Source organism: Dreissena polymorpha, chromosome 2 (genome assembly GCF_020536995.1).
Source record: "Dreissena polymorpha isolate Duluth1 chromosome 2, UMN_Dpol_1.0, whole genome shotgun sequence".
Lineage (NCBI taxonomy): Eukaryota > Metazoa > Mollusca > Bivalvia > Myida > Dreissenidae > Dreissena > Dreissena polymorpha.
This window is the reverse complement of record NC_068356.1, coordinates 57,826,255-57,848,945: the sequence shown is the minus strand read 5'-3', so window position 1 is coordinate 57,848,945 and position 22,691 is coordinate 57,826,255. Positions and strand designations below refer to the sequence as shown.

Genomic DNA, 22,691 nt, shown 5'->3' with positions numbered 1-22,691 from the left:
GGGGAAAAAAACTTTCAAACTTATGAACCCCGGTGATGGTGAGCGAAGGAGTTAGCTGGCCTGGCTCATACATATCACAACGCAAATACAAGTAACACATGTAAAAAGCCACATTAGGGTAATAAAGATGTTTAGTAATCTTGCATATGTTGTAAGCCTAAATAAATACTAATTTTAACTCAATAATACTATGTGTAATATTCATTGGTGTATTTCAAAGTCTCATTATTATGAAGAACAGTTTATCTTTCAAGACATTATTTTATGACTTGCAAATAAATCCATGACAAACTGGTAGAGAAACATTATCATCAAATTTCCTATTATTACATTGTCTTATTTGTCAATACCCCCGGCACATAACATTAGTTGCACACATCAACAACATTCAGCATTCTAATGAAATGAACAATCACTTGCAAGTTTATCCATGACAAACTAATTAAGAAGAGTCCTTCACTTTTCCTATTGTGACATTGATATATTATTCAATACATAACACAAAAACGTTTAATTTATAAAGAAAAAACAATACCTTCAATGGATATTCTAATATAAAATAAAACAATCACTTACCAGAAGGTCCATGACAAACTTGTTTAGGAAGGTGACCTTTAGCTTCCCTATGGTGACCTTCACCATCATGTCCACATTGTTCATGTCCTCGTACCTCACTCCCTCTGTGTTGTTGTTGTAGAGGGCAAGGTTCAAGGTCAACACCTCCGACCCCTCAATCGCCAGAATCTGTCAAAATCAAACAAAATGACATGATTCAAGGTCAAACAAATCTGACACATCAATCTCAATGATCTTTCAAGGTTAAACAAAATGGTAATCAAGGACAAACAAGAGCGAAATGTTCAATGTTAAACTAGAGGGAAATTTTCAAGGTCAAACAAAAGAAAAAAGTTCAAAAGTCAAACTTTAGGGAAAGTTAAATTTAAATAAGTGACCATGATTCAAATAAAACATCTCTGACCTCTATTTCTACAGGATCGTTCAATGACAAATAATAAGGAAAGTTTTAATGTAAAACAAGTGGTCAATGTTATGGGTCAAATCCTCTCTCCCTGGTCTTGTACAAAACATACTTCACAAAAGATAACAGTCTGTCTTGACAACCTCATATAAAGAAATTAAAATTATTTTGTAAAAGCTCTAATAAACAAGATACACCTACATTTGGGTACAGAGTTAGGGGACTAGGATCACGAACAGAAATTCCCTTCAAGAATGCTGTAACAAGTGTCTGCCTCTCTTGTAATGTCACGTCTGCTTCGATACCTGTAGGAACATTCATTGTTAAAATCAAACTGTCTAGTTGACATGATAGTATTGTGAAAATGTTCATGAAATGGGTGTGAAGTCATATTGATACACAAATTTGTAGTTTAGTGTTTACATATTTCAATACAAACAGTATGGTGGGACAGTGGAAATGAAAAACGTGTTTTTGCATCTTTTTGTAGACAAACAAACAGCGAAAATGGACAGGACTGTTATCTATTCTTTGAATTGTCCTATGTATCATGATTTGAAGGGTGGCACTTGGACAATATCTATGTACGACTTTGGGTTTGAACAAAAAACACAGAATGGATTTAAATACATACTGGCCTCTGATTTTGACATCTGATATCAGTTTGGCTTGACTGCACACTGTGACAGAGAACATCTTGAGGCCTGCTTTCACCTTCAGGTCGATCACTTCTGGATCCTTCTTGAAAACTGTCTCTGGAATAAGGATTGACAAAATTAAATTCATAAATTTTATATACATGTATTTATATATAATTGTATATAAATCACTTAACCCCAATATGCAATATTACAAACCAAATAGATCACCTCTTTGATTGTTCCTACATACTTTTCTAACAATTTTCTGCCACTTCCTTAGTTTGTACTTACTTTTCATACCCTGTTTCTTTGTTTCTACTTACTTTTGTTTGTCCTTTCAACAGTTTTCTTACTTTTCTCACCAACTTCCTTAGTTTCTACATACTTTTCTCAACACATCCTTAGTTTCATCTTACGTTTCACTTTACATTTCATAGTATCTACTTTTATAACCTTCTTCCTTAGTTTTAACTCACTTTTCTTAGCGACCTCCTTAGTTTTCTCTTCTTCCTCTGCAGACTTCCAACCTGACGTTTTGTTCTTCAGCTCCTGAATCTCAGGGGTCTGCATTTACAGAACACACAATTGTTATAAAAAACATGACATGGTTTTAGTAAATAATAAACAGTAGTAAACAAGAGGTGTTTGTGAAACACTTTGACACCCTCCCATATATTTGACCTTTGACCTTAACCTTTGACCTTGAAGGATGACCTTGACCTTTCACCACCCAAATGTGCAGCTCCATGAGATACACATGCATGCCAAATATCAAGTTGCTATCTTCAATATTGCAAAAGTTATGGCCAATGTTAAAGTTTGATGCAAACATGCCAACAAAGCAACAAACCAACAGACAGGGAAAAAACAATATGTCCCCCAGTATAGACTGGGGGACATAAAAATTGTAAGGTCAGAAGGTCAATAGTTTAAAACTAAAACGAGTCCAATAAGAAGTATTGAAAGAACGCCCGACAGTTGCACAACCGCCAGAAAATAGGGACCAAACTAAGTATATTTTTGACAGCTGATGCAGGCTGATTTACAGCTTTATTTTAGAAGTTAAGTAGGAACAGTACATTTCCAAAGTGATGACAACAAATCACTTTATTTGACCCCAGACATTTGTTACAACCAAGATTCATAAAAAAAAATATTCATTTATAACGATTCAACATATCTCTAATCACTCATATTCTATTCAATCAGTAAAAGAGAAATGGAACAAGGTTAGAATACAAATATATACATGAACATGCAATGACTCAGCAAAAAAAGGTCAAACATAAATCTGTTACTTATACTTACATGGATAAAATCATTATCAAACAAAACTGTATGAACAATATTTACATGCAATAAGTAAGCAACGAACCAATGGCATATAGTAAATGTTTTAGAACAAGAGGGCCATGATGGCCCTGAATCGCTCACCTGACTAACCAAATAAAATCCCAACCCAGTTTTCATCAAGATAAACATTCTGACCAAATTTCATAAAGATTGGATGAAAACTGTGACCTCTATTGTCTACACAAGGTTTTTCTAAAATTTGACCTATTGACCTAGTTTTAGACCAGGTGACCCAAATACAATCCCAACCCAGATTTCATCAAGACAAACATTCTGACCAAATTTCATGAAGATTGGATGAAAACTGTGACCTCTATTGTTTACACAAGGTTTTTCTATTATTTGACCTTGTGACCTAGTTTTTGACCCAAGATTACCCAAATACAATCCCAACCCAGATTTGATCAAGATAAACATTCTGACCAAATTTCATAAAGATTGGATGAAAACTACGACCTCTATTGTCTATACAAGGTTTTTCTATTATTTCACCTAGTGACCTAGTTTTTGACCTAATGACCTAGTTTTTGACCCCAGATGGCCCAAATACAATCCCAACCCAGATTTCATCACGATAAACATTCTGACCAAATTTCATTAATATTGGATGAAAACTGTGACCTCTACTATCTTCACAAACAAATTGTTGACGGTTTTTCTATTATTTGATCTAGTGACCTAGTTTTTGACCTCAGATGACCCAAGTCCCAACCCAGATTTCATCAAGATAAACATTCTGACCAAATTTCATAAAGATTGGATGAAAACTGCGACCTCTATTGTCTACACAAGGTTTTATTATTATTTGACCTAGTTTTTGACCTAGAGACCTAGTTTTTGACCCCAGATGACCCAAATACATTCCTAAGCCAGATTTTATCAAGATAAACATTCTGACCAAATTTCAAAAAGATTTGATGAAAACTGCGACCTCTATTGTCTACACAAGGTTTTTCTATTATTTGACCTAGTTTTTCACCTAGTGACCTAGTTTTTGACCCCAGATGACCCAAATACAATCCCAACCCAGATTTTATCAAGATAAACATTCTGACCAAATTTCATAAACATTGGATGAAAACTGTGACCTCTACTGTCTACACAAACAAATTGTTGATGATTTTTCAATTATTTGACCTAGTGACCTAGTTTTTGACCCCAGATGACCCAAATACAATCCCAACCCAGATTTCATCAAGATAAACATTCTGACCAAATTTCATAAAGATTGGATGAAAACTACGACCTCTATTGTCTATACAAGGTTTTTCTATTATTTCACCTAGTGACCTAGTGTTTGACCTAGTTTTTGACCCCAGATGACCCAAATACAATCCCAACCCAGATTTCATCACGATAAACATTCTGACCAAATTTCATAAATATTGGATGAAAACTGTGTCCTCTACTGTCTACACAAACAAATTGTTGACGGTTTTTCTATTATTTGACCTAGTGACCTAGTTTATGACCTCAGATGACCCAAGTCCAAACCCAGATTTCATCAAGATAAACATTCTGACCAAATTTCATAAAGATTGGATGAAAACTGCGACCTCTATTGTCTACACAAGGTTTTATTATTATTTGACCTAGTTTTTGACCTAGTGACCTAGTTTTTGACCCCAGATGACCCAAATGCATTCCTAAGCCAGATTGCATCAAGATAAACATTCTGACCAAATTTCATAAAGATTTGATGAAAACTGCGACCTCTATGTATACACAAGGTTTTTCTATTATTTACCCTTTTTTTTCACCTAGTGACCTAGTTTTTGACCCCAGATGACCCAAATACAATCCCAACCCAGATTTCATCAAGATAAACATTCTGACCAAATTTCATAAAGATTGGATGAAAATTACGACCTCTATTGTCTATACAAGGTTTTTCTATTATTTCACCTAGTGACCTAGTGTTTGACCTAGTGACCTAGTTTTTGACCCCAGATGACCCAAATACAATCCCAACCCAGATTTCATCACGATAAACATTCTGACCAAATTTCATAAATATTGGATGAAAACTGTGACCTCTACTGTCTACACAAACAAATTGTTGACGGTTTTTCTATTATTTGACCTAGTGACCTAGTTTATGTCCTCAGATGACCCAAGTCCAAACCCAGATTTCATCAAGATAAACATTCTGACCAAATTTCATAAAGATTGGATGAAAGCTGCGACCTCTATTGTCTACACAAGGTTTTATTATTATTTGACCTAGTTTTTGACCTAGTGACCTAGTTTTTGACCCCAGATGACCCAAATGCATTCCTAAGCCAGATTGCATCAAGATAAACATTCTGACCAAATTTCATAAAGATTTGATGAAAACTGCGACCTCTATGTATACACAAGGTTTTTCTATTATTTGCCCTATTTTTTCACCTAGTGACCTAGTTTTTGACCCCAGATGACCCAAATACAATCCCAACCCAGATTTCATCAAGATAAACATTCTGACCAAATTTCATAAACATTGGATGAAAACTGTGACCTCTACTGTCTACACAAACAAATTGTTGATGATTTTTCAATTATTTGACCTAGTGACCTAGTTTTTTACCCCAGATGACCCAAATACAATCCCAACCCAGATTTCATCAAGATAAACAAATTCTGACCGTATTTCATAAAAGATTGGATGAAAACTGTAACCTCTACTGTCTACACAAACAAATTGTTGACGGATGGGCGCACACACACACAATTGACGCCGGACATCACAAGGTCACATAAGCTCACCATGTCACTTCGTGACAGGTGAGCTAAAAATATATTGGCAACATCTCTGCAAAAACTATCAGATCCAAGATGGTCACCTCGTGCATAATTAGCTCATGGGTAAAGACATAGACACATAGACAATGTAAAAATAATATTTACCCGCAATGACTCGGCAAAAACTATCAGATCCAAGATGGCCTCCTGGTGAAGAAGTAGTTCAAGAGCAGAGAACTCAACATTAAAGGACTGTTCTGTCTTCTTGTAGGTCGTGGCAAATTCTGGGGCATCCACATTTGCCTGCATATAGAATGAACAAACACTGACACTGAAGAGACCTTCCAACCTGATATTTTGTTATTTCTAACCTGACATTTTATTTCTAACCTGACAATTAGTTGTTTCTAAACTGACAATAACTTAACTTTGACAAAATTGTGGCTTTTACAGTGTTCCCAAGATTTAAACTATAGAAATGTAAGGAAAACTGCCCCACCCCAGAAACAGGCTTAAATCTGACCTTAAGAAAGCTGACCAACAGAAAATTTGAGAAACCAGACAAAATGCTATTTTTGTTGACAGAGTGATTTTTTCTTAACCGTAGAAACTGTTGCTATGGACATGCATTTCAAACTGACCTTGAGAAAGCTGACCAGAAGCAGATTGGAGTGACCTGTGGCAGATCTTGGAGTGTTCACCAGGTTAATCACAGATTTGTCAGAAAGTTCTGTAACAGATGCATTAAACTTATTTAACTTGATGTTGCACTGAGATGGCAAAACTGCTCAAGTTATCAAAGCTCTCACGTTATGGAGGTGTCTTTGCCATGAATATTATATAATCACAAAATTCATAAGTCATCACAGTAGTTACTTGAAGTTTGCTACATGAATACAAGGTTAAATGATTATTATTCCACTATCGATGTAAAAAGAGCAGACTTAAGGCCTGTGCACGCACCTTTCTACTTCTCCCAAAAATCTTGATCCAGCAATAACTCAAAAAGTACTAAAAGTAGGTCGACTGCTGCTTTGAATTTGACAATGCTCATGTTATGCACAGTTTATACTCATGAAATACGACAACTTAACTGTCAGTATTATTATGTTGTTAAATATACCTGTCAAGACAGAAAATGCACTTTGTTAAGGCATGTCAATTTTGTTATTTATGCTGATTAAATTATTCGTATTCACAATTTACAAAGACGCATACTCTGTTTCCGTATCCCTTCATTGCTATCCCAAGTTGTGAACCATTTGCACCTGTCAGAAATTCCCTTCATGCACCTTGAACACCTTCCTTGCGTTATATTGGGTAAATTCAAGTATACAACATGATTGGGGACAGAGCTCCAGATAAGAATTAGTCTAAAGGGTATTTTACCCCCTGATATTATTGTTAAAGGGTATTTTACTTCTATGTTTCAGCCATATAGGTTTTTAGGAATATTGCGGGGTATTTTCCATTTCCATTAAAAACTGACATAGTACATGGCGTGTTTTGATTGACTTATTTTTTATTCAAAGGTTATCTAACACTTAACACTCAAATGAATTATTTCTTAAACAGGTTATGATCAAATTTACGTACCAAGATTTGTATTGCGTAATGTTATGTACTGTGCTGATTGTTAAATCGTTTTTTTAATTTTTCAATGCGTAAATACGCAGATACGCGTCTTATCTAGAGCTCTGATTGGGGACCAACAAATGTGCCAGAGTTATCAAGTTTTGGAAGCTCAAATTTAAGGTGGTAATTTCATATTTATGTCAAAGAGTTTTTCCTTCTCAATATTCTTTCTTAGATGTTCATTATACCTGGATTTTAACATGTTCATCATAAAATTTTAAAGCGTACTACAATTTAATCTTGGGGAAAAAGTTAAGGATGCCTGCAGTATTCCTGTGAGAATAAGAATTATAATGTCAAACTGTTTACTACGACTGTTTAACTTCAAAAAGACTCTCACTGACCCCACGTAGCTGTGTGGCCAGGTCTGCAGACACTGAAGTAAGTGTGAGTATGCGCAAATAGAACAATGCAGAACAATGCAAAACAGTGCAGAGAAATCATGCAATATTAACAAGAAATAACAATGAACCTAAACAGTGCATAAACAATTATTCGTTTTAGTCCAAATAAAACAAGAGCACCGCATAACGGGTGCCACGCTCGGCTGCGGGTGCAGTTTTGAATAACTGAAAGCTTGTCAGAATTATTTTTTTTATTTTTTTTATAGAGGTCACAGTGACCTTGACCTTTGACCTAGTGACCCCAAAATGGGTGTGTCATGTAGAACTCATCAAGGTGCAGCTACATATGAAGTTTCAAAGTTGTAGGTTGAAGCACTTTGATTTTAGAGCCAATGTTCAAAACCTTAACAAAATGTTAAGGTTTTAGCACGACGCGGACGTCACACGGCGGACAACGAGCTGGCTATGACAATACCTCGGGTTTTCTCGGGTTAATAAAATATTGGTTTAACAGCCACATATTTAGATTTCTGAAATTTAAAAAAAAATTAATTTTAATTTCAGTCTTAGGTTTCTTAAAATAAAATTTTCAAAACATATAAGCAATATTCTTACAGATTACTTGAAGTGGATGCAATTCAAATAAAACCATTACTTTAACAAAAACAACAATTTTAAATTGAATAAGAATTGATATTTACAAATAATCTCAAACTTAAAATTTTCTTTTTTAATAAAACCCATACACATTTTGAGCCAAAATATACTCAAAGCTTATATTGTAACAAGAGCTGTCACAAAAACACAGGCTCAACTTTTCTTCCTCATTGATAGTATAATATACATTTTCAATGCGTAAATACGCAGATACAGTATGTAAATAAAAAACACACTTAAAAAAGATAGCAAAGATATAAATGATAAATTAATTATAAATAAATAATAAATCGACAAATCAAAGATAAAGATGCATTACACAAAAGCTTTTTAAAAATTGTTCAGCAGCTCTAATTATTACATTGGTAAGAATAACTCATGCTCAACAAAACCCGTGTTAGAAGAAGCAATAGAAATTATTAAACCAAAGAAATAATTCAACAAAAAGAGTGTGATAACTAATATTTCACAATGTGTCCCTCACCTTCAGTTTTCAGATACTGCAAGTAAATGCCCCCTAGGGATGCTTCCACTCCGAGGTCAAACGTTCTGACCTTGACCATGGTGCCAAGATCGTTTATCATGAGTCTCAGCAGTGGCCTGTCAACATATTTCTGACGCTGAGAAATGTTCAGAGTAATCTGGAATGCAAAATGTGCCAGGTGATTCAATTTATTTACTCCTGTAGAACTGACCAATGCCAATTCCATGGTGTGAACCGCTGTGAATCAGCAAGGAAACAGGTAAATCTTGTTTTTACTTTTCTTTATAGGGCCAATTTGCCTAAGACAGGTATTTGATCATTCAAAAAGCTAGATATCAACATATTATTGTTTAAAAAAAAATATACATGAAAATAAATATTAAATTTTGGATAATTTTGAAACCTCCGGAATTTTTAGCAGCTTCAATACTTTATACAGAATAAGTTTCTATGGAATATCCTTCAGAATAATTAGTGATTGACTTATTTTTAGGATACTAAAACCAACCCTGTTGAAGTTCAACCTCCAGTGAATGTTTAGACGGATAACAGAATGCTTTAAATTCATTATGAAAATGAACTTAAAATTGGATCATACTGTCACTACAGACCTTTTTGAGTTTAAACTCCAGTTCGACATCGGTGTAGTTAAAACTTTCCTGTGACTGGCTTCGTGATGGCAAAGCAGCATGCTTCACAGCCAGAAGTTTCTCAGAGATACCCATGTCATCAACCATCAGGGCTAGGGGTATATCTGTAGCACCCTGTTAGAACAACTTCTTTATTTCACAAATATTTGCATGTGTAATTTTTTACTATATTGGGAAAATATTACTTGGTAAATATGTATGTTTTTATTTTCAGCAAAACTCTATCCTATGATAAGACAAGTCTAAAAACAATTGTCATTTTGGGAATGGGGAAGAAACCCTTCGAATTTGAAAAAAATCAAATTGTTTTGGACTAAAATTTACAATTTTATTTTCCTTACAATTTCTAGAAATTTGAGTGTTTGAACATTATTATTGCTTATGTTCAACTCACTGATTTAGATTAAGAGAAAAACTGAGCATTTTCAATCTAAAAAATATATGAATTCATTTTATTCTTATTTAGGGAAACTTTTTCTCTGGCAGTCATTTGGGAAAATGTATAATCAGGAGTGTATGCTTTTTGAGATTGGAAATGGGCCCAACATTGGGCCGGATGTTAGCCCCCATGAATGTCTTACTTATCTGTAACAAGTATTTAATTTATCCCATAGTTTGATGTCTTTGTTTGGGGAGAAAACCATGTACACACCCTGGTAAACTAAAATTATAGCTCCTGCAAGGAATTAATCAATTTATCAATATAAACCCAATCCTTTTTATGTTTGTTTTCAAAAATACACGTCACACCATTATAATTGCAACATAATTTAAAATACCAAATGTGAAAGTCAACAATATGAAAGTGTTCAATTACAGATTGAAAATAACATCAATATCAAATACACAAAATCAACATACCTGTACAACATCGTCTTTGGTTGCTGCTGGCTCCAGCTTTGGTAGTGGGATACTGGTAGCAAGGGAGATAACCTCATGTAGTCTGCGGTCTGATATGTTCAGGCTAAACAGGGGTATCAGCCCTTTGATCTTCATTCTAAAAATAGAACAAGAAACACTGAGAAATCAAAAGCCTTGATGGACCATTTTTCTTTGGTCCTTACCACAAAAAACAATACTTTGTAAAGTTAATGCACAATTTATTGCAATATGAAAATAGTGAGGTTCAGCTTATCTTGGTTTAACAGACTTATTAATGAGAGTGTTTATTTCAAATTACAATGATTATATCCCCTGTGTACTGGCACCTCACTCTGGTCCAGCAGTCCTTACTAGCAGTGATGAATTCACAGATATAGAGAAAACAGTGCAGTAAACCATTGAGCCTCATTCTGGGAAAACAGGGCTTAATGCAGGTGCGTAAAGTGTCATCCCAGAGCACCCTATGCAGTCCCCACATACTAATTAGGGATGATTTTCTGTTTTCGTGGAATTTCTCGTTAAAAAATACATCTCATTGAAATGAAAGTCCAGTTTGACGTTAAGAAGCATCCCTGATTAGCCTGTGCAGACATGCATTAAGCCCAGTTTCCCAAAAAGCGGCTTAATTGAGAAGTCAGCTTAGAATAAAAAAAAAAGATACAGATACTTTATGGGGGATCAATACACTCAGTGGAATACCACATGAGCAGGCTAGACATCACTTATTCTAGGTTTTGGAGAGTTTTAATTAAAAGCACAACAACAATAATACTACTGACTTGGCCATTCAAGGGTGGATGTCAAACATGCATTACTGCAGGAGTACACTCTTGGATATGGAATATTGGGAACAGTTACTGTCTTTTATTTTACATTAATATCTATCTCATAATTTTGATTCATACAACAACACAATTTAAATCCCTTACTCCCTAAAATCATTCACAACCATGTCATATCAAGAGTTTTAAGTTTTGATATATTGGAAAAGAACAGTAAAACCCTAACTATGCCTTTCTGTAGTCTTTATTGAAGTTTATGGTCTTTCATTTCCCAAAAGAACAGTGAGAATTCACATATAAATATCAAAAGCACAACACAAAACAAACTCTCTTACTTGGCCATTCTGGGGTCGTTGTCAAACATGCACTTCTGGAGGAGCACACTGAGGGATATTGGACACAGTATGTGCATAGGAGAGTCACGCAGTCTGTGAATGGATTTCCAGTCTTCACCTGAAATGGTTACAGAAATGGTATCCACTTAATTAGACTTACAGCATATATTTTTTTATGCAATGCAAAAAATTTATTATGAACATGCTTTAAACAAACTAGTAATAGTATCTTAGCATAAGCATAAGTTCTGTTAAAATCAAGGTCATGTCTTGTCAAAGATCTTACAACAAATTTAAGTGATGAAATATATTTAAAAAAAAACAGGTATTTATGATCAAATTGCTTTTAACCTAAAGAAAATGTGAACAAGAGATGTGTTTATCAGAAACAAAATGCCCCCTACCACGCAGCTTTAATTGATTTATTTTTTATTTTGATTATATCCTTTTAAACAAGAGGGCCTGAAAAGCCCAAAGTCGCTCACCTGACATAACAAGATATTATTGGGACAAATCTTCTGACCAAGTTTCACGAAGATTGGAAAATAAATGTGGCCTCTAGAGTGTTAACAAGGTTATACTATAGCCATATAAGGAAAAATGCCCCGCCCCCTGGCAGCCATGTTTTTCAACCAACCAGCATCATTTTTTAACTCCTCCAAGATATTATCGTGATGAATCTTCTGACCAAGTTTCATGAAGATCAGACAGTAAATGTGGCCTCTAGAGTGTTAACAAGATTTTACTATAGCCATATAAGGAAAAATGCCCCGCCCCTTGGAAGCCATTTTTTTCAAGCAAACATAATTATTTTCGAACTCATCCAAGATATCATTGAGACCAAATTTCATGAAGATTGGACAATAAATGTGGCCTCTAGAGTGTTAACAAGGTTTTACTATAGCCATATACATGTATAGCCATATAAGGAAAAATGCCCCGCCCGTGGTGCCCATGTTTTTAAAGCAACCAAAACTATTTTCGAACTCATCCAAGATATCATTGGGACAAATCTTCTGACCAAGTTTCATGATGATGGGAAAATAAATGTGACCTCTAGAGTGTTAACAAGGTTTTACTAAAGCCATATAATGAAAATAGCCCCGCCACCGTGGTGGCCATGTTTTTCAACCAACCGGCATCATTTTTTAACTCGTCCAAGATATTATTGGGATGAATCTTCTGACCAAGTTTCATGATGATCGGCCTATAAATGTGGCCTCTAGAGTGTTAACAAGATTTTACTATAGCCTTATATAGCCATTTAAGGAAAAATGCCCCGCCCCTTTGCGGCCATGTTTTTCAAGCAAACGTAACCATTTTCGAACTCATCTAAGATATCACTAAGACTAATCTTCTGAAAAAGTTTCATGATGATCGGAAAATAAATGTGACCTCTAGAGTGTTAACAAGGTTTTACTATAGCCTTATATAGCCATATAAGGGAAAATGCCCCGCCCCTTGGCGGCCATGTTTTTCAAGCAAACGTAACCATTTTCGAACTCATCCAAGATATCATTAAGACAAATCTTCTGACCATATTTCATCATGATTGGACAATAAATGTGGCCTCTAGAGTGTTAACAAGGTTTTACTATATATAGCCATGTAAGGAAAAATGCCCCACCCCCTGGCGGCCATGTTTTTGAACCAACCGGCATCATTTTCGAACTCGTTCAATATATTATGGGGATAAATCTTCTGATCAAGTTTCATGAAGATTGGTTAATAAATGTGGCCTCTAGAGTGTTAACAAGATTTTACTATAGCCATATATAGCCATATAAGGAAAAATGCCCCGCCCCTTGGCAGCCATGTTTTTCAAGCAAATGTTACCATTTTTAAACTCATCCAAGATATAAGTGGGACAAATCTGAGCAAGTTTCATGAAGATTCGAAAATAAATGTGGCCTCTAGAGTGTTAACAAGGTTTTACTATAGCCATATAAGGAAAAATGCCCCGCCCCCTGACGCCCATGTTTTTCAACCAACCGGCATCATTTTCGAACTCATCCAAGATATTATTGGGATGAATCTTCTGACCAAGTTTCATGAAGATAAGACAATAAATGTGGCCTCTAGAGTGTTAACAAGATTTTACTATAGCCATATATAGCCATATAAGGAATAATGCCCCGCCCCTTGGCAGCCATGTTTTTCAAGCAAACGAAACCATTTTCGAACTCATCCAAGATATCATTGAAACCAATCTTCTGACCAAATTTCATGAAGATTAGACAATAAATGTGGCCTCTAGAGAGTTAACAAGTCAAATATTGACGTCGCACGACACACGACGGACGACGGACAAAAGGCGATCACAAAAGCTCACCATGAGCACGTTGTGCTCAGGTGAGCTAAAAATATTACTTCCCTTGTAAAAATGATCTGTACCTGCCAAATGATAAATAGAAATTATCTCCCTTTAAATTTTGTAACTTCCGTTGGATTTGTTTTTTTGACCTTTATCCTTGAAGGATGACCTTGACCTTCCATGAGATACACATGCATGCCAAATATCAAGTTGCTATCTTCAATATTGAAAAGTTATGGCCAATGTTAAAGTTTTCGGACGGACGGACGGACGGAGTGTTAAAATGCTATATACCACCCTACCGGGGGCATAAAAAGATACCATGGAATGAACAGAAAACTGAAAGCAATAAATAATTATAATACTTTGTACTTAGCAATTATGCATATATTAAGTTAAATTTGTTGTAAGCTGTTTTATAAGACAGAACACAGTAAGGGACAAAATTGTCACAAACCAGGTTTTCAATTTGAAAAAAAAAGTCTGATAAAGGAAGACAATTCAAAATGTGCATTGTTAACCCCTTTGTGTAAGATTCAATCTATTTTTAGTCGTGGCGACCTTGATTTCAATTTGAAAAAAAAGTCTGATAAAGGGAGACCAATTCAAAATGTGCATTGTTACTGATTGTTCAAAGTTACCCCCCTTGTTTCAAAATCAATCTATTTTTAGTCGTGGCGACCTTGACCTTGGAGGTATTGACGTAATTCTTTCGCACGACACACTGTCCAATGATGGTGAACAAATGTGCCAAATGATTTTAAAATCTCGCAATGAATGACATAGTTATGGCCCGGACAAGCTAATTAATGGCCATTTTTGACCTTTGAACTCAAAGTGTGACCTTGACTTTGGAGATATCGACGTAATTCTTTCAAGCGACACACCGTCTAATGATGGTGAACAAATGTGCCAAATGATTTTAATATCTCTTAACGAACAATAAAGTTATGGCCCGGACAAGCTTGCTCCGCCCGCCAGCCGGCCCGCCCGCCCGCCGACATTCGCCAATTTAATAACCAGTTTTTTCCTTCGGAAAACCTGGTTAAAAACCCTAAATGGTTAAATCATCACTAATAAGGCCATTATCACTTGCAATGTTTACCTGCATGTATCATCATGAGCTGCACATTGTCCAGGCTGATGTTGAACGTGTCATATGCCTTCCCCATCACTTCCTCCATTGACCCACGTTTGAGCCCCGCCTCTGATAGCCTCTTCTGTGTCCCAATCTTCAGATGACCCAGGTCTAGGATCAGCTTTGAAACATCCCTGTATAAAAACGAGCTTCACTTGGGAAAACAGGGTTAAACGCATGTGCTCAAGGTGTTGTCCCAGATTAGCCTGTGCAAGCCACACAGGCTAATCAGCTTCAACACTTTACGCTTTTTTGTTATTTATAGTTTAAAGGAAGTTTCTTTTAAGCAAAAAAATAAGACACTGGTAACAGTATGAAGTAATTTATCCAAGATGACCCTTGGCGCGTTCCTGTAATTGGCTGTCTAGAAAAAAGACCTTTATGTAACCTAGAGCTTCAAAACATTTGTGCTGAAATTATGTGTGTGTAAAGTAATTATCAATACAATTTATAAAATTAAATTAGTTGGCATTTGATCCTTGATCTCTGATTGGACCTTGAGGAATGACTATTGGTTAACACATGTCAGGCATAAGCTTCCAAATAGCATTGTGTAACATTATTATGTTCTTTTCATTTAAGGTAAATTTCACTACCAACTTATTGAACTCATAAGCAAAATACCAAAAAACAATATTTGTAATCAATAAGAATATTTTATTTAATGCTTTCCATACTTGTGTTTAGTCCACAAGCCCCCATGTGGTACAATGATGTAGGAAGACATGAGATCTACAGTTATCTCCGTGTACTTCTTGAGGTCAATGGCGTGTTGTAGACTAGAGGCTGACTGCTCCTTTATATCCTTGTACTTGGACATGGCCAGCTGTGACAGCCTGGGAAAGAATAGAAAGCTTTGTTCCGGAAAAACTGGGCTTAATGCATCTGTGCAAAGTGTCATCCCAGATTAGCCTGTAAAGTCTACACAGGCTAATCTACGAAAACACTTTCCGTCTGCACTGGATTGTGGCTAAGAAAAGAAAAAAACAAAAAAAGCCTTTAAAAGCGAAAAGTGTGGTACCTGATTAGCCTGTTTGGACTGCACAGGCTTATATGGGATGACACTTTGCACATATACATTAGGCCCACTTTTCGGAAAGAGGCTCAATTGTTTCAGGGTTAAGAGTGAAAAAGGTGTATCAGCTTAACATATGTATATTACATACAATTGTTTCAAATATGTGTCTCAAAATATAGCATGACAAAACCAGAGCAGAAACGTTTTCTAATATTTACTTGTAAGGCATGGGTATAAAAAGGCGCATATTTGTACAGGTACATATTATGATTTGTAGATTTGTAAGGATATCGCCACTTAGATTAATGGAGAAAAAACTGCGAGGTCTTTAAGCTATTTTATCACATGCTGTAGCTATGCCTAAAGGGATAGATAGACTTAAATGAAAAATATAATTCTGCAGTAACTTCATATTAAACACACATATGGTAATTTCTTTCCAAAATAAGTTCTTTCCTAATTATGGTTCCTTATATATATATATATATATATATATATATATGCTACAACTGACTTGGTTTACTCACTGTTTAAGTTGGATATCTTGTGGAGGTGTGAAGAAGTTAGCTAAGTGGTTGACTGTCACCTGAATAAATAGTAACATAATTAGATTTATTATCACGGAGAAGGGACAAACAACAAATAGATCTGACCCTAATTGTCATATCCTACCATCCAGGTAATATTTTTTATAAAAACCTTATTTGAAATGTTTGCTCTAATATTCATTGTTTTTTTTTTAATCTTCGACAATTTTTTTAAACAGTTCTTTACCCAATGATGGAACAGGTCCCTTTACGAATAACCTTCTCAGCCAATCGCCAACATACCTCTTAAAGTTTTGTGCCCAAAAGTCATACTCACTGCATCATAAATGATCTGCAGGGGGCGGGCGTTGACTCGCACTCTTGCGTCACACAATCCATCCAGTGGGTTGGTCTCAAACAAGAAGTATATCAGTGACAATGCCTGCAAATGTAAATAAGATTCAGTTTCAAACCTATTTATTTTAGCTCGATTACATACAAAGACTAAGGTTATTGAAACGCTCTAGAGTGTGTTTCCTGTGTAGAACCAGTACTTGGTGTCTTTTGGGGGATCTAAAGACCACTTCCAAAGTGGGGATCAAACATTTTTTTACTGTCTAAGAATTTTGCTTGGAGTTTGTTACGTCACCAGCAAATATAGCCAATTCGACTGGTTGGTAAAATCCATTTTATTTTCAAGTTAAATAATCTATCAAAGTAACATAATCATAAAACCAGTCCATATTTTTTACATATTCATATTTTGTCTTCATTTTACTCAAAGTTTTAGATATTGCTGTTGTTTTTTAGTCGGACAGGAGGTCCAACAGTTCTAGAAATATTATCGCATGGGTTGTTATATTTGTATATTTTTATTTCTACGCATTTGCTCACCTGTGATTAAAAAAAAAAAGAAATACAAATACATTTTTTTTTTGGGGGGGGGGGGGGCTTTAATACGTTGAAAAAACCTTCAATTTGTTGTGGCCTCAGGTGAACTCGAAAACATTGTTGAAATTTTCATAAGACCTAAGATGCATTAACAAATAAAAAGATCCATTGAAAGTTGTTTGTGCTGGTTGAGCACATAACTGCTGTATCTGTCATATAAGCCTTGCTTAGGAAAATGGGGTTTAATGCAGGTGTGTAATGTGTTGACCCTGATTCCTCTGTTTATTCTGCACTGGCTTATCAGGGACAACACTCCCCCTTGACTGGATTTTTTCGCTAAGAAGAGACTTCTTATAACCAAATCTGAACATGTCGTCCTGCGCACTGCACAGGCTACTCTGAGACGGCACTTTATGCCTTTAACACCATTTTGCCAGAGTGAGGCTCATATCAATCTAGCAGATAGATTAGTTAAGCATTCTAACATCACTATCCCTTTCATGCTCAGAACAAAAGCAAAAATGGCTATATGCAAACGACATAAAACCAAAACAGCCTGTTACTCTCAGTCTGTTCAGGTTTTATGCTGTTTGCTGCTCATCAGTACCTTACGGATCAAAATGAAGCATTTAAAACTTGAATCTAGTAAGGTCTTAAATTTCATTTGAGTTTCTTAGGGAATTAAAATGCGGCAAAGTGCATAGCTTAAGAACCTCTTTTTTGCAGATACAACAATTTGGCATGCAAACATCACTAAAGAAATAAAAACGATCCATTGTAAAACTTAAGTGTGGGTAGAGGGCAATACTGCTGTATCTGATGTTAAGCAGAAACAACAGTTGAGCATTCAAACAGTACCTCTTCTTGTTCTGTAAGCTTCTCTAGCACGGAGGACACCATGTGAGGGATGATCTCCCCTTGCTGGGTACCCAGCACCGTCATCTTGTCCATCTTGGCATTCACCCTGAAATAAATGTGTGAATATAAACTGTGAATATCGCAACATGGATACAAATATTCTAACCCTGTAAAAATGTTTGCTGTAAAAATGACAAAGTTGATGTCATTTTCAGTAAAAATTGCAAAGTTCATATACATTTTCTAAGAGATAATGTTAAAGGATAACTGCAACATTTGATCAACATATGAAATTCAGAATTATTTCATAGTGCTATACAATTTGAATCTTACTGGGTAACTGGTTTAAATCCTGCACTCCAATTACTGCACTCTTTATTTAATTTATGTAATTAAAGTTCAAAACTAAGGCATAATTGGTCCCCATAATTTTTGCAAACTGGTAGACATTTTTCTTTAGTCTAATAAGTAAATTATTTGTTGGCAATTCAAATAATTGATAGTACGACATTGGTAGCATGAAATGGTTCCAGACAGGGACATACTTAATGGCAGAGGCCGCTGGTCGCTGCTCAACGATGGAGTGGACATTCTTCAACTGCAGCTTTAACAGCTGGGAATCTCTGAAACCATGGTAACAGGAGAATAATTCAAACCATGACAACCAGAGATTTTATGTAACCATGGCAAACAGAAACAAAATATATAACCATGGCAATCACACAGATATGAAACCATGTCAACCAGTAAAGAAATGTTATCATTGCAACCAAAGAAGAAATGTAACCATAGCAAAAAGAGAAGACTTTATAAAAGTTTTATTTATTTATTTTAGTTTGATTGCATTAAAAGCTTAAGGTATCGAAAGGAATATAAGTTGCAAAAGTAATTTGAATTAGGATTTTCATTACCTAAATTTGTTAGTTTGTAGCCATTTGCTAATTTGGCAAATGGCAGAGAAAGTCCTAACTGCTGTAATGAATGATTGTCCACTTTGCTGTGAATTACCTGATTGGCCATTACTAGTAGGTTGCAATTAAATAGTGTACTCAAGGAGCTTGCAAACAATAGTTAAAGCAGCAAAACAAAGCTACAAACAATACTTTATATCATTTTATCATTATAACAAATAAAGGAAGTTAATAAACTGATGGAACCTGAAAAACATAATGAAATATCTCAATGAAACTTCTGAGACTCTCAAGAAAACAAATTTTTTAAATAAAATTCATTTTAATTATTAAATACTTACCTGTTATCGTATGCTTATACTTTCCAAGGGGAAATAACTCATCCGGAATTTTAACTGGGAATCCGCCACCTCAATACCGTAATACAGGCCAGGTTAAACATAGTGCAATGCAACCTAGCCAAAAATCGGTAACCAACCCTCAATATTCTTTCAATATATATACAAAAATATTAATCGAATAGCGGGGTGGGAGGTGGGACTTACCGATAACAGGTAAGTATTTAATAATTAAAATGAATTTTATTTAAAAAATTTGTTTTAATGTCATAAATACTGACCTGTTATCGTATGCTGATTTTGCAGCTGCGGTGGGAAGGTTCGTATATATTTTCCCAACACAGTAGAACCCATAAACAGGGTTATCAGCTAATGATATCAAGTAATCTTCGTTAAAATGGTATAAATTATGACTTCTCGGACAGAGTAATATGTGTATGTCGTAAAGAAGACACTACCGTTAGTGAAACCACAACAAGCCCAAACGTATACAAATTGTATTGTTGGCACTTCAGAAAACGAAGATAAAAAGATGACAAGGTGGTCGGATTCCTCCAGTAAACAGCTTAGAGCACGTCAAAAAGTGGGGTGTGATTAATATATGCCCACAAAACAGACAGAGCTCTTAATTCATGCGGTCAGATCCTAAAAAGGAATGAATCCTTAGATAGGATAAGATTAACTTTCCTTAGTCGAGGTCTAACCCCGAGAAATAGAAGCCGCAGACACATCTCCCCCCCCCCCTTTTTGGGGAAATGAAGAGTGTCTTTGAGAACCTCGAATGGACTTCTGACTAACACTGCTGAGATAGAACTTCAAAGCCCTGATTGCCCAAAGAAGTTTATCCTCATCTTCATGACTACATGTACCAGTTTAAGAAAACTTGGAAACTTGAAGGTAGAAGCCATATAGAGGACTTGATATTAAGCAAGGAATCCTGGCTGACACAACAAAGTGAAAACGACAATAGATCCAACTGGAATTGGTCGTATTCAACAGAAAAAGCATGAATTTCACTTCTCCGTATGGTAAAAGCCATAATAAGAAGGAAAACCGTCTTAAAATTATATTGGAACTGTTAATAAGCCTGATGAAAAAGGTTCATAGGGAGCTCATTAAGCATCCCAACATGTTACACAAGTCAAAACCGCTTAAGAAGGTAAAGGAACGAAAAACATAGTGTTGACGTTCCATAGTTTGGATCAGTTCCAAAATAGGTAAGACAGCACAGAGTTGCGATGACTTACACAAAACAAGGTATACGAAAGCATAATCTCTATCCTTTGATGAAGAAAAGAACAAATTTCTTATCATCAAGAAAAAGATGAGAAAAACCTCTATGTATCTTTAATCTAGCAGAGTGATTAAGGTAATAACTTAACTATGCTCTCAATTACGCAGTAAAAAATGAATTTCCATAGAACCTTTATACAGTTCTGATGGAATTATTCTTGCACAAGTAACAAGGATTGAAACTCTAACAGAAAAACGTTCTTCTGTAGAGATAACTAAAAGTTATTAATGGCCAGACATGAAGTGGCACATGTTTGGATCAGTAAAAATATGTCTCAGTGAGATATGATATTTGACCTGTGAAGAAGTTTCCTGAAAATAATTGTACAGGAGACTTAAAAGGTCGTAGAACCATAATCCCATGGTTCATTAAGTATATTTCATGAAATTATGGCAAAAACTCAGTTATTGCAAAAACTCACCAAGAAGGCAAGATATTCCAGTTTATGTCAATGGACGAATGTATAACAATCGCACACCCTGCTCGATCGATTTCTGTGAACTGCATTGTTGATGTTGTTCAGCATACCGGTATACACTGCGATATACGATCGCATAACGCTAATAACTAGCGTTTGATGATAAACAACATTCTTTGATATTCTATGTACACCATGCAACTCGTCTGCAACTTCACTGCCGCGCATGCGCAATTACATTATTGAACCCAACGGAAAAATAATTCGAAAGAAAGAACTGCAGGACAAAACGTCCAACAGAGCGTTGAGACGAACTGGTATGAGAAAGACGATAGAGAAAATTTGTTGTTCTTGCAAAGAACGAATAAGTTCCTGATTTCCAGTTACAAGGAGTGATAATATGATCACCTCCGTGTCTGTTAGTAAACCACGACCGATGTGTGATAGTTGAAACCATCACAAAGGAATCGTGAAAATGTGTTGTAAATGAAAAACAGCTAAAAAGAATTTTCGCTTTTCAAGATGTAGATGTGCAGGTGATATTCGTTAGGATACCACATAATTGAGAAAATCAAGATACGTTGTTCTATGTGATCGTCCATAACCTTATCTGCTCACATCTGTATAAGATGTAAGGAAGGTTGTGGTAGAATAAACTATATTCTTGCCAAGATAATCTTCTAGTCTAGACACCACTGAATAGTGGTAAATAATGACAAAAAGATGGAAATCTGTGTCATTAAATAATCCCGAGATTAATACAATTATCTTAAAAATATAGCTGAAACGGACGTAAGAAAAGACGTCTCAGCAGAAGGACCGGTGACCGGACCGGTAAATACCGACCCGTGACCGGAACCATTTGTCAAGGATGGGTGGGCAAAGAAACCACGGCAAGCCAAACTTTCCCACTCCAAACACACTTGAAAATTGGTAGAATAGGACAGTGTTTAACACTTATAAGTTTATGACCTATCTACAGAATATAGCCTCTTCTTGAACCAATAACAGGCGCCTTTAAAATCCTGGATAATACAGGTCGCGAAGTCATCGATTTGCGAAGTACGGAAATATGATTGATAGTGGTACCTCCGGAATCGGAGGTGTGATGGCAGAAAAAGGTGAAAACCCTAGGGGTAACCTTAAGCGGGTCCACGCTTGCCGGTAGAATGCATGGAAGTCTTAAATTCTGACTTGATTAATCCGTTTACTTCAAGACTTCTAACCGGGACGAATTCCGAAAGGAATACGACCAGTTATAGGAAGACGGCCTGTTATGGCCAGAAGTGTAATAGAAGAATAACTTTAAGATGAGGTCCCTCCAGATCCTAGGATCTAAGATCTGAGTTCAATAGGTCCTAAGCCATCTACAAGACTGTAGCCGCTATGCGGTCAATCTGATAGGCAATCCTATGTATCAGAACTCTTGTTGATTCCAGTAGCTTGAAAATATGCATTGCCGTAGGAGCAATAGAAAAGCAGAAGTCGATACAAATGTCGTCTTGCTAATCCTGCTAG

General features: G+C 35.7%; 1 protein-coding gene across 1 annotated transcript in view; it reads right to left on the bottom strand.

The window, feature by feature from the left end:
* LOC127869753 (intermembrane lipid transfer protein VPS13C-like) overlaps nucleotides 1-22,691 on the bottom strand; it is a 186,278-nt gene that overhangs the window by 130,725 nt on the left and 32,862 nt on the right. The window contains 16 exon segments of the mRNA XM_052412414.1: nucleotides 577-744; nucleotides 1,181-1,284; nucleotides 1,618-1,734; nucleotides 2,097-2,184; nucleotides 5,863-6,000; nucleotides 6,339-6,427; nucleotides 8,818-8,974; nucleotides 9,429-9,581; nucleotides 10,329-10,464; nucleotides 11,467-11,584; nucleotides 14,886-15,052; nucleotides 15,596-15,754; nucleotides 16,464-16,522; nucleotides 16,801-16,905; nucleotides 18,213-18,318; nucleotides 18,758-18,835. Of these exon segments, the coding sequence (XP_052268374.1) occupies nucleotides 577-744; nucleotides 1,181-1,284; nucleotides 1,618-1,734; nucleotides 2,097-2,184; nucleotides 5,863-6,000; nucleotides 6,339-6,427; nucleotides 8,818-8,974; nucleotides 9,429-9,581; nucleotides 10,329-10,464; nucleotides 11,467-11,584; nucleotides 14,886-15,052; nucleotides 15,596-15,754; nucleotides 16,464-16,522; nucleotides 16,801-16,905; nucleotides 18,213-18,318; nucleotides 18,758-18,835 (1,942 nt within the window).